The 16,780-nt window shown below is 46.6% G+C and overlaps 1 protein-coding gene and 1 long non-coding RNA gene across 2 annotated transcripts in view; both read left to right on the forward strand.

Moving 5' to 3' along the window:
- The first annotated feature begins 634 nt into the window (after positions 1–634).
- LOC135238435 (uncharacterized) lies at positions 635–5,356 on the forward strand. The gene is made up of 4 exons (XR_010325117.1): positions 635–841; positions 2,138–2,353; positions 3,976–4,113; positions 5,290–5,356. It is a non-coding gene; the product is annotated as an uncharacterized LOC135238435 (long non-coding RNA).
- A 1,064-nt stretch (positions 5,357–6,420) lies between these two features.
- soat2 (sterol O-acyltransferase 2) overlaps positions 6,421–16,780 on the forward strand; it is a 17,078-nt gene continuing 6,718 nt past the window's right edge. The window contains exons 1-7 of the mRNA XM_064306078.1: positions 6,421–6,488; positions 7,983–8,090; positions 8,779–9,061; positions 11,915–11,996; positions 13,193–13,277; positions 14,537–14,582; positions 15,644–15,801. Of these exons, the coding sequence (XP_064162148.1) occupies positions 6,445–6,488; positions 7,983–8,090; positions 8,779–9,061; positions 11,915–11,996; positions 13,193–13,277; positions 14,537–14,582; positions 15,644–15,801 (806 nt within the window). The 5' untranslated portion in view covers positions 6,421–6,444. The remainder of the gene's footprint in view (positions 6,489–7,982; positions 8,091–8,778; positions 9,062–11,914; positions 11,997–13,192; positions 13,278–14,536; positions 14,583–15,643; positions 15,802–16,780) is intronic.

Raw genomic sequence — 16,780 nt, forward strand, 5'->3', positions numbered from 1 at the left:
GTGTGTTGTGTGTGTGTGTATGTGCGTGTGTGTGTGTTGTGTATGTGTGTATGTGCGTGTGTGTGTGCGTGTGCGTGTTTATGTTAGTGTGTGTGTGCGTGCACGTGCGTGCTTGCTTGCATGTGTGTGTATGCATGTGTATGTTAGTGTGAGAGTGTGTGTGTGTGTGTGTGAATGTGTGTATATTAGTGTGTGTGTGTGTGTGTGTGTGTGTGTGTGTGAATGTGTGTATGTTAGTGTGTGTGCGTGCGTGCTTGTGTGCGTGTGAGTGTATGCACGTGCATGTTAGTGTGAGACTGTGTGTGTGTGTGAATGTGTGTATGTTAGTGTGTGTGTGTGTGTGTGTGTGTGTGTGTGTGAATGTGTGTATGTTAGTGTGTGTGCGTGCGTGCTTGCGTGCGTGTGAGTGTATGCACGTGCATGTTAGTGTGAGAGTGTGCGTGTGTGTGAATGTGTGTATGTTAGTGTGTATGTGTGTGTGTGTGTGTGTGTGTGTGTGAATGTGTGCATGTTAGTGTGTGTGCGTGCGTGCTTGCGTGCGTGTGAGTGTATGCACGTGCATGTTAGTGTGAGACTGTGTGTGTGTGTGAATGTGTGTATGTTAGTGTGTGTATGCACGTGTATGGTAGTGTGAGAGTGTGTGTGTGGGTGTGTAAATTGACAGGCAGGAGTAAACAGTGATTGATGCAGGAGTAAATCAGGCCAAAGGCCGGTCCATAAACCCAGGTTACGGAGGGACACAGTTCACTCACTGCAGAGCCCACACACGAGGCTGTGCCTCTCTCTCCTGCCTAACCATCACTGGACCCCTCAGCAGACGCCCCCGGCGGGTCGGGAACCTGTGAGTACGACACACCCCAACCCCGTCTTTCCTCGAAGCACAGCCTGCTCTCCCATCTCTGCTACAGAGACAGGAAGAGCGTTAAGGAGCGAAGCAAAGGCACGGCATTCAGGTAGGGAGGAGGTCACCTGAGACCAAAGCACTACGCAGAAACTTCCAGAAGTGATTTTTTTTTTGCAAAACCAATGTCTTTCTGAAACTGGAATGGATGGCTTTCTTGGACAGCACTTCTGTATTAAAGTATAGGTAGCCTGAACGAGGGAGAGTCTTTCAGTGTTGTTGTTCTCGTAAAACCTCAGTTAACCTGTGTCTGTTCATTACACCTTAATATTTATCAAGGTCAGAAACTAGCTCTAAATATTCTGGACAACAGGGGGTTGCTGAAGGTTTCTGGAAGTGTGAAATACAGAGGACAATTCTTATGGTTGCAGGACTTTCTGTTTTTATGTAACCTGTAAAAAATACAGCCTCCAGTCAATGACTTGAAGATTTCTTAGGGAGATTAGCATGATGCATGTTTTTGACATTATTAATATCAAATACATTATTAAAAACTAAATTACTTTAATAACTTCATGTTTCATCGGCCTCACAGCTCAAAAAAAACATAGAAGATGTATTTCAAGCATTTGACTAAAAACCATGCATTTCTGTTTGTGATATTACAAAAATATACAAAGAAAATGTGAACTGTCATCTTGGAAAATGTACTGTCTTTTATCCACATAGATGAATCCAGGTTCTGAAGTAAGGATTACTCATAGTTATATTATTTATACAATACACCTGCAAACCAATAGGCATTCAATGATACTTAACTAGTGATAAGAACCTTTCTCATAATAGCTATTTTATGACATCACACTGATAACAAGGAACATTCATTATGAGCATAGTCTTTTATCCACACTGATAGGACAATAGGAATGTGTTTTAAAGGCACCTAATGTTGCGAAGTGCTCCACGCTGCGAACATGACTTAAAAAGTATAATTTACTAAGGTCAGGAGCTGAATAAGATAATAAACCTGAACAGTGAGATACAGTAAGATAGTAGCAGTAATAGTAGAGCAGAGAGATGGTGTGGGACCTACCAGTCCATCTGAACCCTGACCCTAACCCTAACCCTCCGTCTGGACCCTTTTACACAAGAACAGTCTCCACCCAAAGCACACCTTCCAGGGCCTGATCAAATCAGCTTTGCTCAGGTTCGACAGAATATCCACACAGTATACAGATTTTGAAGAGGCCACCAAAACCGTCTTCAATGCATTAAAACCAAGGGGGGGTATTCTAGATCTTTCTTCAGACAGATCCGGAAGACATAGCTGACTACGAAACTACAAGACACTAGAAGAACCGTCCCACTCATCTCCACCTACTCTGCAATCAGCAAAGCAGCAAACAGGAACTCAAACAGAACCTGGCCAGGACCCTGCAAAACACAGACCTGCTGCAGGACTACAAAATCATCTCTGCCTACAGAAAAAACAAGAACCTCAAAGACCATCTGGTGAGCAGCAAACTACCAGAAATCAACACTGTACCCACACAAGACCTGATACTTTACCAACAGGCCACTGCAGTCAAGAGCAACATGACAAACACAACATGCCATATTAAACAAGCACTTAAAGTCAATGTATACAACTGCATAAAAGTTATGTAGTGTAATCACTGTGGCATAAAATATGTAGGAGAATCAGGTAATAAGATTAGGACTAGTTCAGTGCAACTCATATATAGCATTAAAAATGATAAAAACACAGACACACACCTAGCTGCTCATTTCCTTCACCATGGACATGAGGCACTAGAAATATTGGGCCTTCAAACAGATGTCAGCTGGACAGCAGAGGCCAGACGCAGGACTGAAAGACACTGGATTATTAAACTTAACACCAGATTCCCAGTTGGGCTAAATACAGTAAACGCACATTAACGTCTTCACAAGAGGGACCAAATTCTTCCTTCTCCAGTACACAGTGCAAACTTCTCTTTCCCAAAGGGCCCTCATAAGGGGTAACTTGGGAAAGAAGGATTTTTCCTAATTTAACCCTCCATTTGAACCCTCACCTTCCATCTGAACCCTAACCCCTAACCTCCATCTGAACCCTAACCCCAAAGCCTCCATCTGAACCCTAACCCCTAACCTCCATCTGAACCCTAACACTCCATCTGAACCCTAACCCCTAACCCTCCATTGGAACCCTAACCCCTAACCCTCCATTGGAACCCTAATACTCCATCTGAACCCTAACCCCTAACCCTCCATCTGAACCCTAACCCCTAACCTCTATCTGAACCCTAACCCCTAACCCTCCGTCTGAACCCTAACACTCCATCTGAACCCTAACCCCCAACCCTCCATCTGAACCCTAACACTCCATCTGAACCCTAACCCCTAACCCTCCGTCTGAACCCTAACACTCCATCTGAACCCTAACCCCTAACACTCCATCTGAACCCTAACCCCTAACCCTCCATCTGAACCCTAACCCCTAACACTCCATCTGAACCCTAACCCCTAACACTCCATCTGAACCCTAACCCCTAACCCTCCATCTGAACCCTAACCCCTAACCTGAAGCACAAAACCAGGAGCAGGTAGCAGGAGGGATCTGAACGCTGGGAGGAATTATCCATAAGCATTCAGAGAGAATTAAAATGGCTCCAAACACATCTTAATCTGGGAATTGTGCGTGGTGTAAATCTCAGTAGAATTTATGCAGCAGATAGATTACAGTATAATTACAGCATATCTCCTCATTATGTACTCTCATGTTCTTATGTTCTAGATGGGCCGAATGGCCTGTTCTCCTCATTATGTGTTCTTATGTTCTTATGTTCTAGATGGGCTGAATGGCCTGTTCTCCTCATTATGTGTTCTTATGTTCTTATGTTCTAGATCGGCTGAATGGCCTGTTCTCCTCATTATGTGTTCTTATGTTCTTATTTGGTGAACAGGTACCAGCGCAGTACTGTTGTGACCCCAATTTGTTTAACAATGAGCAAAGCGTGGGTGTTCTGGAAATCACGATCCCGTGGAGAACCTTACCTAAAATGAGTGCTCTAGATAATCACCCCCCCCCCCCCCCACGCCCCACCCTGCTCACTTCCTGTTTGTCTCTACAGGTCTCAGAGCCAGTGCCTAAATCACCCTTAGAGATGCCATGGCAACCCATGGCACAGGCAACAGTATGCGGCACCGTGGCGATGCCAAGGATCACCACGGCAACGCCCCGCCTTCAGAGACCGATCCTAAGATGCACGGTGAGTCGGCCCTCCCTCCAGTGGCTGAAAGTCAATGAATGAACAGCCAACCCTCCCTTTAATGACTGATAACCAATCAGTGACGTGCCAGCCACCCATGTGATGACCAATAACCAATCAATGAATTGCATTTTCATAATGACTGACGTACATTTTTGCATGTAAATAAAGGATGATTCCCTTTCAAGAGCCAATCCATGAATACAATGCAGGGATGGACAGTATTTAATATACATTTACTTATATATATTTCATATATAATATGGGTTTGCTTTTTTGTGTAGTTTCATACCTCTGTGCAACCTACAAATCAGCCTGCACTTCCACCATTTTGATTTGTAGTTTATGGATATGTTTGCTTGGGAGATACAGGATACATTAGCATTAAGCATTTCCTTGGCCAATGTCTGAGGTATATCTGCATAAATGAAATTAATGGCGATTGACAATCACATGTAAATTAGCACTGAGGCAGAAACGGGTTTATGGGTGTTTGTGTGTGTGTGTGCGTGTGCATGTGTGTGTGTATGTGTGTGTGTGTGTGTGCGTGTGCATGTGTATGTTCATATGTGTGTGTGTACGTGTGTGTGTGTGTGTGTGGGTGTGCGTGCATGCTTGTGTTCACGTGCGCATGTGCGTGTGTATGTCTGTGTTTGTGTGTGTGTGCGTGTGTGTCCGGGTACGTGTGTTCGTGTGTGTGTATATGTGTGTGCATGCGTGTGTATGTTCATGTGTGTGTGTGTGCTTATGTGTGTGTGTGTGTGTGTGTGTGTGCATGTGTATGTCTGTGTGTTCATGTGTGTGCATATATGTGTGCACGCGTGTGTGTGTGTGTGTGTGTACGTGTGTGTGTGTATGTGTTGTGTGTGTGTGTGTGTATGTTCATATGTGCGTGTTCATGTGTGTGTGTAAGTGTGTGTGTGTGTGGGTGTGCGTGCATGCTTGTGTTCACGTGCGCATGTGCGTGTGTATGTGTGTGTTTGTGTGTGTGTGCGTGTACGTGTGTTTGTGTGTGTGTATATGTGTGTGCGTGCGTGCGAATGTTCATGTGTGTGTGTGTGTGTGTGTGTGTGTGTGTGCATGTGTATGTCTGTGTGTCCATGTGTGTGCATATGTGTGTGCACGCGTGTGTGTGTGTTTGTGCACATGTGTGTGTGTGTGTGTGTGTGTGTGCAGGTGCCGTGGAGGCTGAGACTGAAGAAGATGATTTGATTCAGTGGAAGAGACACATAGAGGTGAGGAATGTGATTGACAGCTGTCTGTTTTCAGGTTTTTGTTAGTAAGCATTTTTGTATGTTTTAACAAAATGCAACAAAACATGTGAGCCATCAGGCCTGGGGAGACGAAGACTCTGAATAACCTAGGACACGGTGAAGAGATTGAGAACATAGAGCACAGCATCTGATCAAAGACATAGAGCTGCGTGGCCTTTGTTTGAGCTGCACCAAAAGCAAGACAGTGGGGGCATAAGAGCACTAATTTCAGCTTGGTTTCAGTTTCACTTTTTATTATGATCTTGATTCCTTTAGAGAGTCGTGCTCTGACATGGAGCCAGAAGGATTTTGGTGTGTTTCAGCTCAAGTTCTTAATTTAAGCCACTGATTTGCCTAAAGAGTTCACACACCTTGTTTTTAAGGTCCAAATTGGCTGCTGACTGAAAGGAAACCATGGAAATCTGCAGACACTTCAGCCCTCCAGAACTGGATTTTATATTCTCAGGACTTAAATCTAAACTTAACGATGCCCTTGAATATGCAATACGCTTTTCATGGGCCCTCAGAGAAACCCTCTTTAACTGAACTGAGAAACAGGTGAAAGGACCCAAACGCTCCATGTGGAATTGAATGAATGCGTGACTTCATCAGTTGTTCTCTGTTGCCGTGCGACTGCAGCGGTGCCTCTGACAGATCAGGGTAGTCAGGCCTCGGAGCTTCATGAGCAGATGGCGGCGCCTAGGATCAGAGATCCTCCGTGATGTACAACGCGTGCACTTCTAATCTCTGGCTGAGGCTCCTGAGTCGAACAACATGACTTCCCTCCGAGCCATGGCATGCTCCTACAGAGCGCATCAGTAGCATGCATACAGCCATATAGTCTGCCATTCAGCCACAGCTCTCAAGGCACACAGTCCAGCCAGAAAGCGTGAGTGTCACTAACCATGGTTTCAGAATGTTTCAGGAAAAACTTCAAAAAAACTGCCATCAGCCTCTGCTGCTCCATCTCAGGAGTGGCCCGGCATCCTTAATGAGCTGAAATTCTAGCAAAACTTACTGCTGACATGTTTCACCCTGTTCTAATTTATTTATTTTATTTGTTTCCAGAACTGACAAAATGGAAGACAGAAAGGTGTTTATGAACAGAAGATCAATACTGGAGTGAGTATGTGAACAGGGCCGGCTTGTGGCATAAATGCTCTATGTGGTTGTTTAGGGCCACAACCGCTAGGGGGGGGCCACACGTCCACGAGGGGGGGCCACACGACCCAATGTTTATCTAAGGTAAATAACGTTATTTTCGTAATTACGTTATTCATCCCCTATCGCGGAACTAGCGGTATTTCATAACAATGCAATGTAAGAAGGATTAGGGCCACCAAAATCCTAGGGCCCACCCTGTATGTGAACTCCCCCAAATGAGCCCCCCCCAAAAACTATAACCTCATATTTGGTGGGGTCACTAGAATGATGTCTGAGATCACAATCCCCCCCTATCAGTGAGTATAATCTCTCCCACAGTCCAGCCCCCTCCCAGGCCACAATTTTCACAGACCCCTGGGGGCAACCCCCCCCCCCCAAAGAAACAAAAGCCAGAATGTAGTTCATCATCTCTGTTTAAGTACATCAGACACAAACCAAAGGTAATTCACTCGTAACCGATGACGCCAGGAAGCACAGATCGCCCCTTTGTGCGGTGGAAGAGCAGATTACGAGGCAGAATCATTTGGGCGGCGTCACGCAGGAACACAGTCATCTTCACAGTGACATTTCTCTGGTCTCAAAGTGACCAAAATCAACATAAACACTGTCTGAGTCAACCTAGAGTCAACAACGGCTGGAATTTTGAGCATGACTCAAATACAATGGGAGTCTGTGTACCTGTGGGTAGCATGCATTAAATGCACTCCAAACAACCCTCACAGTATCCTCTCACCTAGTTGCTCAGCAATCTCAAAAATTACAGTTCATTTGGCAATTGTGCATACAGTATATATGTACTACATGGCCAAAAATATGTGGACACCTGACATCCAACATCTGATCAAAAATTATGGGCATTAATATGGAGTTGGTCCAGCCTTTGTTGCAATAACAACCTCCACTATTCTGGGAAGGCTTTATTCTAGATATTGGAGCGTTGCTGCAGGGATTTGCTTCCATTGAGCCAGAAGAGCATTATTGAGGTTGAGCACTGATTGGGCGATTAGGCCAGTCTCACAGTTGGCCTTTCCAATTGATCCCAAAGATATAAGATGGGGTTGAGGTCAGGGCTCTGTGCAGGCCAGTCAAGTTCTTCCACATCGTTCATGACAAAACCATTTATATATGGACCTCGCTGTTTGCCCGGTGGCATGGTCATGCTGATACAGGTAAGGGCCTTCGACCAAACTGTTGGGAAAATGCAGAATTGTCTAGAATGTTACTGTATGATGTAGCATTAAGATTTGCCTTTAACAGAACTAAGGGGCCTAGCCCAAACCATGAAAAACAAGGGATGTCCAGATACTTTTGGTCATATAGTGAATTTGATAGATAATTTGCCAAAAACCTCTTATTTGGATGCGCAGTACATATTTACTGTGAAGGGAAAACTGAATATTCACTTTTATTTCGATGGGTGACATTTAAGGACCTCTCCTTCCTTCCCCACAGCGAGCTGTTTGAGATCAACCACATCCGGACCATCTACCACATGTTCATAGCTGCTCTGTTCCTCTTCATCTTCAGCACCTTGGCGGTGGACTACATCGATCAGGGCAGGTAGGGTGGAGAATATGAGGAATCACTGAATGGTTAGCATTTCAGTAGCCTGTTTAGCCCTGTTCAGCATTGTTTAGCCCTGTTCAGCACAGTTTAACACAGTTTAATCCTGTTTAGCCCTGTTTTGCAGGGATCAGCACTGTTTAAACCTATTTAGTCCTGTTTAACCCTATTTAGTGCTGTTTAGCCCTATTTAGTCCTGTTTAACCCTGTTTAGTGCTGTTTAGCCCTATTTAGTCCTGTTTAACCCTGTTTAGTGCTGTTTAGCCCTATTTAGTCCTGTTTAACCCTGTTTAGTGCTGTTTAGCCCTATTTAGTCCTGTTTAGCAGTGTTCAGCCCTATTTAGTCCTGTTTAGCCCTGTTCAGCCCTGTTCAGCCCTGTTCAGCCCTGTTTAGTCCTGTTTAGCACTGTTCAGCCCTATTTAGCCCTGTTTAGCCCTGTTCAGCCCTGTTCAGCCCTGTTTAGTCCTGTTTAACCCTGTTTAGTGCTGTTTAGCCCTATTTAGTCCTGTTTAGCAGTGTTCAGCCCTATTTAGTCCTGTTTAGCCCTGTTCAGCCCTGTTTAGCCCTGTTTAGCCAGTTCAGCCCTGTTCAGTCCTGTTTAGCGGGTCCAGCCCTGTTTAGCTCTGTTTAACGGGTTGAGCCCTGCTGCCTGTGTTGTTTGGTTATGGAGTATCACCCTGCCAGGCTTGTGCTGGAGTTTGACCTCCTGTCCTACGCGTTTGGGAAGCTCTCCACTGTGCTGTGGGCCTGGCTGCTCATGTTCAGCTACACGCTGGCCGGACCGTACCACGTCCTGGGCACCTGGGGGGGACGCTACCACTCCAGCCGCTTCAAAGGGGTGCTTACGGCGGGGGCCGGGCTAGTCCTGGCGGCAATGCAGACGTGCATTCTGGGTGTTTTCCCCATTTACACGGTCATTCACCACCAGCTGCCCCCCGCCTCACGATTCATCATCATTCTGGAGCAGGTAGGGTCACCAACAGCCCCCCATCAGCGGGACGTCCCATATCTGTCATGTATTCTAGTTTGTCATATGTAGCCCTCTTGTGTATCATGCTTTTGTATTGCTACCCTGTGCAAAAAATATTATTTATTAGGGTTAATAGATATATAATCGTAATTAAATAAGATCATAGCACTACAGGTCCCAGCAGCATTCCACCTCTCCCCCATTACACCATAGCACACCTGAGTGCGCTGTTTAATGTGCTCCGTTACTGCTGGCAACGGGAGGGGCACTCACACGGCAGGTAAAGTGCTGATGGGATGTTGGGCCTAAATGGGACAGAGTGTGTGGAGGTGAGTGTGTGAGAGGAAATCACAGGTGTGTGGAGGTGAGTGTGTGAGAGGAACACACAGGTGTGTGGAGGTGAGTGTGTGAGAGGAAATCACAGGTGTGTGGAGGTGAGTGTGTGGAGGTGGGTGTTTGAGAGGGAAACACAGGTGTGTGGAGGTGCCCGCGTGGAGGTGGGGTATGTGAGAGGAACACACAGGTGTGTGGAGGTTGGGTGTGTGGAGGAGGGTGTGTGAGAGGAACACACAGGTGTGTGGAGGTGGGTGTGTGAGAGGAAATCACAGGTGTGTGGAGGTGAGTGTGTGGAGGTGGGTGTGTGAGAGGGAAACACAGGTGTGTGGAGGTGCCTGCGTGGAGGTGGGGTATGTGAGAGGAACACACAGGTGTGTGGAGGTGAGTGTGTGGAGGTAGGTGTGTGGAGGAAAACACAGGTTCACAGTCAGAGAGCAGGACAGAGAAACAGCTGGCAACCTGCTGGACCTGCAGCTACTGACCCACAGCCCTGGCAAAGCACACTGTGCCAAGCCTGACTGGCAAAAGGAAAAGGAAGCACTCTGTGTAATGAGGGTCGATAACTGGCCTGTATCTGCTCTCAATGTCACCATGACCGCCACGCCTGTTAGATAACCCGTTTTTTTGGGTTCAGCGCCTTGGCAAGACGCTAGCATCCAAAGTCTGCCGCTCCGGCCTGCCAGTTTAAGGCAAACGGCTGGCCAGGAAGACCGTGTCTGAGGACTCATTAGCTAATGCTGAGATGGCAAAGGCAAGGCTGAGTGAGTCACCTCCGCTAGCAGTAAACATCGCGCTCACTGACTGATTCAGTCAGAGATAAAGCAGGGCTGGAGTGGGGGGGGAAGCAGGGAGGAACAGTGTGAGAGAGAGGAGGAGTGTGAGAGGGGGGAGGAGTGTGAAAGAGTGGAGGACTGTGAGAGAGGAGGAGTGTGAGAGAGGAAGACTGTGAGAGGAGGACTGTGAGAGGGGAGGAGTGTAAGAGGAGGAGCGTGAGAGAGGAGTGAGAGAGAGTGGAGGATTGTGACAGAGGAGTGTGAAATATAGGAGGAATGAGAAAGAGTGGAGGAGCATGAGAGAGGACGAGTGTGTGAGAGTGGAGGAGTGTGAGATATAGGAGGAGTGAGAGTGGAGGAGTGTGAGAGAGGAGACGTGTAAGAGGAAGAGTGTGAGAGAGGAGTGAGAGAGAGTGGAGGAGTGTGAGAGGAGCAGTTTGAGAGAGGAGTGAGAGAGTGGAGGAGCATGAGAGGAGGAGTATAAGAGGAGAGTGAGAAAGAGGAGGATTATGAGAGAGGAGGAGTGTGAGAGAGGAGAAGTGTAAGAGGAGGAGTGTGAGAGAGGAGTGAGAGAGTGGAGGAGCGTGAGAGGAGGAGTGTGAGAGAGGAGAAGTGTAAGAGGAGGAGTGTGAGAGAGGAGTGAGAGAGTGGAGGAGCATGAGAGGAGGAGTATAAGTGGAGGAGTGTGAGAGAGTGGAAGAGCGTGAGAGGAGGAGAGGAGAGAGAAGGAGTATAAGAGAGTGGAGGAGTGTGAGAGAGCAGAGGAGTGTGAGAGATGAGGAGTGTGAGAGAGTGGAGGAGTGTGAGAGATGAGGAGTGATAGAGTGGAGGAGCATGAGAGGAGGAGTATAAGTGGAGGAGTGTGAGAGAGTGGAGGAGTGTGAGAGAAGGAGTATAAGAGAGTGGAGGAGTGTGAGAGATGAGGAGTGCGAGAGAGTGGAGGAGTGTGAGAGATGAGGAGTGATAGAGTGGAGGAGCATGAGAGGAGGAGTATAAGTGGAGGAGTGTGAGATAATGGAGGAGTGTGAGAGGAGGAGTGTGAGAGAGGAGGAGTGTAAGAGAGTGGAGGAGTGTGAGAGAGTGGAGGAGCGTGAGAGAGTGGAGGAGTGTGAGAGGAGGAGTGTGAGAGAGTGGAGGAGCGTGAGAGAGTGGAGAAGTGTAAGAGGAGGAGTGTAAGAGAGTGGAGGAGTGTGAGAGAGTGGAGGAGCGTGAGAGAGTGGAGGAGTGTGAGAGGAGGAGTGTGAGAGAGTGGAGGAGCGTGAGAGAGTGGAGAAGTGTAAGAGGAGGAGTGTGAGAGATGAGTGAGAGAGTGGAGGAGCGTGAGAGATGAGGAGTGAGAGAGTGGAGGAGCGTGAGAGAGAGGGGACATTTTCCTGGCCTTAGCTGCAGCCCTCCGCTCTGCTGACCTGTACTTCAGCGATGTTTCAAACACATTGTTTTCCTAAGAGTTTCTGCCCGAGGGCCAGTGTTAGGGGCCTGATATTTCTATGGCCAGGCAAGTGGGGTGATGAGCGAGCATTTTCCACAAAGAAGGGACATTTAGCCACTTTGAGGCATCTTTAGTTCAGCTGTGACCCTCGGGCGATAGAAACCATTACTCTACATTAGCGGCATTTATCAGAAGCCATTATCCTGAGTGGCTCACTGAAGGAAGTGGACAGGGTTTCTGAACAGCTCAGTAAAAGCCCTGGCAGCTGCAGGATAGGATCGGTAGCACGCTGATTCTTCTCTTCGCTTTTAGATCCGCTTCCTGATGAAAAGCTATTCATTTATCCGGGAGAATGTTCCAGAAGTCATACACAAGACAAAACAGGGTAATACAGGTAAAACAGGGTAATATCTCAAAATACTACAATACCACTGCACTATATATTCACTCTGTTACCTGACTTCAGTGACAAGCAAGCCCAGAGATTTCAAGCTGAAATCGAGGAGGACACAACTGGCAGTATGCAATTCAATCATTCATTGGCGGAAGGATCCATACACCTTCTTTCCAAGGCCTATTATTGGCTGCTGATTTAAAAGAAACCAAAAATACTTCCTGTCCCTCCTGGTCAAGAGCTTGAGAGCCCTGAGTTAGCAGATTAACGTGTCTAGAGCCAAAAGCAGCGGACCCAATCCCTGGTCCTGGAGATCCACAAGCTTTTGTTTTCACATTTCAAATCCACATTTGAGACCCTTTGAAACCAGGTTAGAATGTAAGCTAGCTCTATACTAGGTTCGCCATCACTTGTTACCAAGCCACTATTAAAATTCAGCTGGGTTTTAGGTCAAAATGGTCCCACAGCATGCTTGTTATCCTGGCTAGCTAGCTAGCTAACTGTTGAATTACATTCAAAACAGAAGCTACAATAAACGCAATTGTATACAGAGATATGGAAGAAAATGTGTCCTGTAGCCATGAGTTAAGTACAGAACGTCTATTCTACTGTCCAAATAAGGGAAAATTCCATGTTTTGTGGGATGGTTGTCAGCCCTAAATCAAGCTATAAGCTAAAGTAACTACAACCGTGATTCAGTGTTGCCGTTAAGAGTGAAATTAGACATTGAAAAGGGGAGGGGGTGTAACAATAATTCAAAATCTAAAGAATGACCTTGCTGATTTAGAATGTTGGATTTTGTACATCATTAATTTTATAACTGTTAAAAGGCTGATGTGGCCAGTTATTGAAAATTAATTCACACGCTTGGACCAATCAGATTTGATTATTCAGCTAAGCCATTGTATAATTAGTGCTAAAATTAGACCCTATGGTCTAGGACCAGCATTTGGGGTCCCCTAGTAATATGTTGCTTTAACCCTTTAAGGTGTGAGATCACAAATATGTGTTTAGAATGTTCTTAACTGAACATTCTAATGATGATGTCACAATCACTACTGGTAACTGAAAACAAAGGAGTTCTAGAACACTGACTCAGAATTTTGAAAAAACATTAAAAAGACAAAAACCCTACTTTTCAAAGGGTTAACCTGCTGCACTCAGTAAAGTCTAACTGAGCTCTATCTGTTATTCAGGGATATCTCCCAGATTGCCCACATTCTCCAGCTATTTGTACTTTCTCTTCTGCCCGACCCTGATCTACAGGGAGTCCTACCCCAGGTGAGGCCAACGCTCACACACAACTGTACATTTCATTTACTTCTTTTTTTGCTTTTAATCTTCCTTTCACCAGGCGGTCCCATTGAGAGACTGCATATGATCTGTTTACCAGTGGAGGTCTGGCCATGTGTGCAGTACACACACCGTGTGAAGGCTTTGATAGACATCAGCGACACACGATTAAGAGCAGATACTAGAGACAGTTACATACCTCCTGAATATCCTCCAGGAATGTTGATTTAAAGTCTTTCAGCAAAGCAGCTCTCTGGAGCAGGGGTGTCCACTCTCATCAGTTCACATAGAAATGTATCCCTTGTAGTAATTTGATCAAGGATTGAGAGCACAGATTATAGGACCTGCCGATGGCTATAGCATATAAAAGATGAGCTGTGTGGCCAAAAGTATGTGGACACATGACATCCAATATCTCATCCAAAAATGTGGGAAATAATATGGAGTCGGGCCACCCATTGCTGTTATAACAACCTCTACTCTTCTAGGACGGCTTTATACTAGATGTTGGAGCATTGCTGCAGGGATTTGCTTCCATTCAGCCAGAAGAGCATTAGTGAGGCCCGGCATTGATTTGGCAATTAGGACTGGCTCACAGTTGGCATTCCACCTAATCCCAAAGGTATTGGATGGGGTTGAGGTCAGGTCTCTGTGCAGGCCAGCCAAGTTCTTTCACACCATTCTCAACAAAACCGATTTTATATGGACCTCGCTGTGTGCCAGGGGCATTATGCTGAAGCAGGAAAGGGCCTTCCCCAAACTGTTGGGAGTATCACAGAATCATCTAGAATGTATGCATTGAAATTTGCCTTCACTGGAACTAAGGGGCCTAGATCCAGGCCATGAACAACAGCCCCAGACCAAAGGGTGTCCAGAAACGTTTGGTCACACAATAGTGTGTGACTGTAAAGCTCAAAGACCAGCTTCGTAAGGACAGCGTTCCCAAACTGTACGTAAAGGTTTTTAGTCTGTGCTTCACAGTTCACTCATTTACTGAGACAGTAGGCACCCTGAGGATGGGGTATGCTAACAGTCCTATGTTCTAAGGCCCAATGATGCACAGACTGCAGAACTAACAATGAGCTATACACAGCTCAACAACTTACATACACGGCTATAGCTTTGCTTTATGTCAAAGCACATTTGCTCCTCTTGATTACCAATGTGCCTGATTTTCTGTTTTCCCTAGTTTTTTAATCAGTATTACTACCTTTAATCATTTGTTTAAATATGATATCTCATAACAGGAACCCCTACATAAGGTGGAACTATGTTGGAGTGACCTTTGCTCAGGTAAGTCAGTGTTCCGTTTTTGGGCTAAAGAGGAAACTACATTTCCTGTCTCTCTTCAGTTGAATTTGCACCTGTTTGCATATCCCCAGGCAAGCAAAGCAAATGTAAACAGTTCCAACATGGCTGAGTATTGTGGCATATTGTATCCATGGCAGCTAGTGAGTGCCTCCGTTACACTCCGTTACATTTTATTAAAACAAATTAATACAGGGGTGATATTGTAACTAGGCAGCTGTTTAATAGGTGACTTAGTTGATGCGCCAGTCTTAACGACTACTTGTATTTTTATTTATTTTTATTTTTCCATAGATTGTGTTGTTGCCGTTCTCGTTGTTAGTGTTAATCAGTTTAACCAACAGGGTCCAAGTTGAACTATGCGGTTGTTCCCTGTACTTGGACCGGTACTTCTCTCTAGGGGTTTCGTCATACTTGTTCCTAGTTATGGTTATACACTTTGTTGTACGTCGCTCTGGATAAGAGCGTCTGCCAAATGCCTGTAATGTAATGTAATGTAATATTATTTATTTAAAATATCAATTTAGTGCTAAATAGAGATGTGCTAATATTCCTTTTATATGTTTCTGTATGATAAATACTTTTTTTTGTTTTAAAATTTTATTATGCATTCTAAAATGCATAATTTTTTGGGTCTTGCAACTCACACAACACAACTATTGCACTTGTGTCCCAGGATTTAATCTACCTATTTGCTTCCATTGACTTCATGTGCACTTGCACATAAAATTCCTTCCTCTCAGCACCAGGGATTTTGGGCCCCATGAAAAGATTTGACAATAGGACCCACCACCCCAGGCCAGCCAAAAAAATCCAGGGCCCTTGGAATTGTCCTAACCCCCCCCCCATACAGCACCTCTGTGCAGCACACAGTTACTTAATTTAAACATATAAACTCTGAAATCTTGATTTAAAAGTAAACTTTATTTGAGATCCTTGGCCTCAGGAGTATATTAGAGGACTGCATTCAGGCTTGTGTAACTCAGGTCCCCCACCCAAACGGGCTCAGACCGCGTGTGTTTGAGACCTCCGCTGTTCTCTTGCAGATCCTGGGCTGTCTGTTCTATGCATACTTCATCCTGGTGAGGCTTTGCATTCCTGTCTTCGTGAACGAGAACAGCCAGCCCTTCAGCACTCGAACCCTGGTCCTCGCGCTGTTCCACTCCACCCTCCCAGGTACCCGTGCTGCTGAGTCACCCTGCTGAACGCTGAGTCACCCTGCTGAACGCTGAGTCCCCCTGCTGAACGCTGAGTCCCCCTGCTGAACGCTGAGTCCCCCTGCTGAACGCTGAGTCGCCCTGCTGAACGCTGAGTCGCCCTGCTGAACGCTGAGTCCCCCTGCTGAACGCTGAGTCGCCCTGCTGAACGCTGAGTCGCCCTGCTGAACGCTGAGTCGCCCTGCTGAACGCTGAGTCCCCCTGCTGAACGCTGAGTCCCCCTGCTGAACGCTGAGTCGCCCTGCTGAACGCTGAGTCCCCTGCTGAACGCTGAGTCCCCTGCTGAACGCTGAGTCCCCCTGCTGAACGCTGAGTCACCCTGCTGAACGCTGAGTCCCCCTGCTGAACGCTGAGTCGCCCTGCTGAACGCTGAGTCCCCTGCTGAACGCTGAGTCGCCCTGCTGAACGCTGAGTCCCCCTGCTGAACGCTGAGTCCCCTGCTGACGCTGAGCCCCCTGCTGAACGCTGAGTCCCCCTGTTGAACGCTGAGCCCCCTGCTGAACGCTGAGTCCCCCTGCTGAACGCTGAGTCACCCTGCTGAACGCTGAGTCCCCCTGCTGAACGCTGAGTCGCCCTGCTGAACGCTGAGCTGCCCTGCTGAACGCTGAGTCGCCCTGCTGAATGCTGAGTCGCCCTGCTGAACGCTGAGTCGCCCTGCTGAACGCTGAGTCGGCATCTAAACATGAATCCCACAAACCATCAGCTACTGCTGGGATCATGAGCGTTTCTGCCCCATGCGATCGGTCACATGAACCAATCGGATTTGGGAATGTCACTCAAGCCCCCGGAATGCTGGGTGGGGGACAGTGAGTGTATTTGCTGATGAAGTGTGTTGGGCTCATTACATGACATTACATTACAGGCATTTAGCAGACGCTCTTATCCAGAGCGACTTACACAGCTTTTACATAGCATTTTACATTGTATCCATTTATACAGCTGGATATATACTGAAGCAATTTCGGT

Source organism: Anguilla rostrata, chromosome 13 (genome assembly GCF_018555375.3).
Source record: "Anguilla rostrata isolate EN2019 chromosome 13, ASM1855537v3, whole genome shotgun sequence".
Taxonomy (NCBI): Eukaryota; Metazoa; Chordata; class Actinopteri; order Anguilliformes; family Anguillidae; genus Anguilla; species Anguilla rostrata.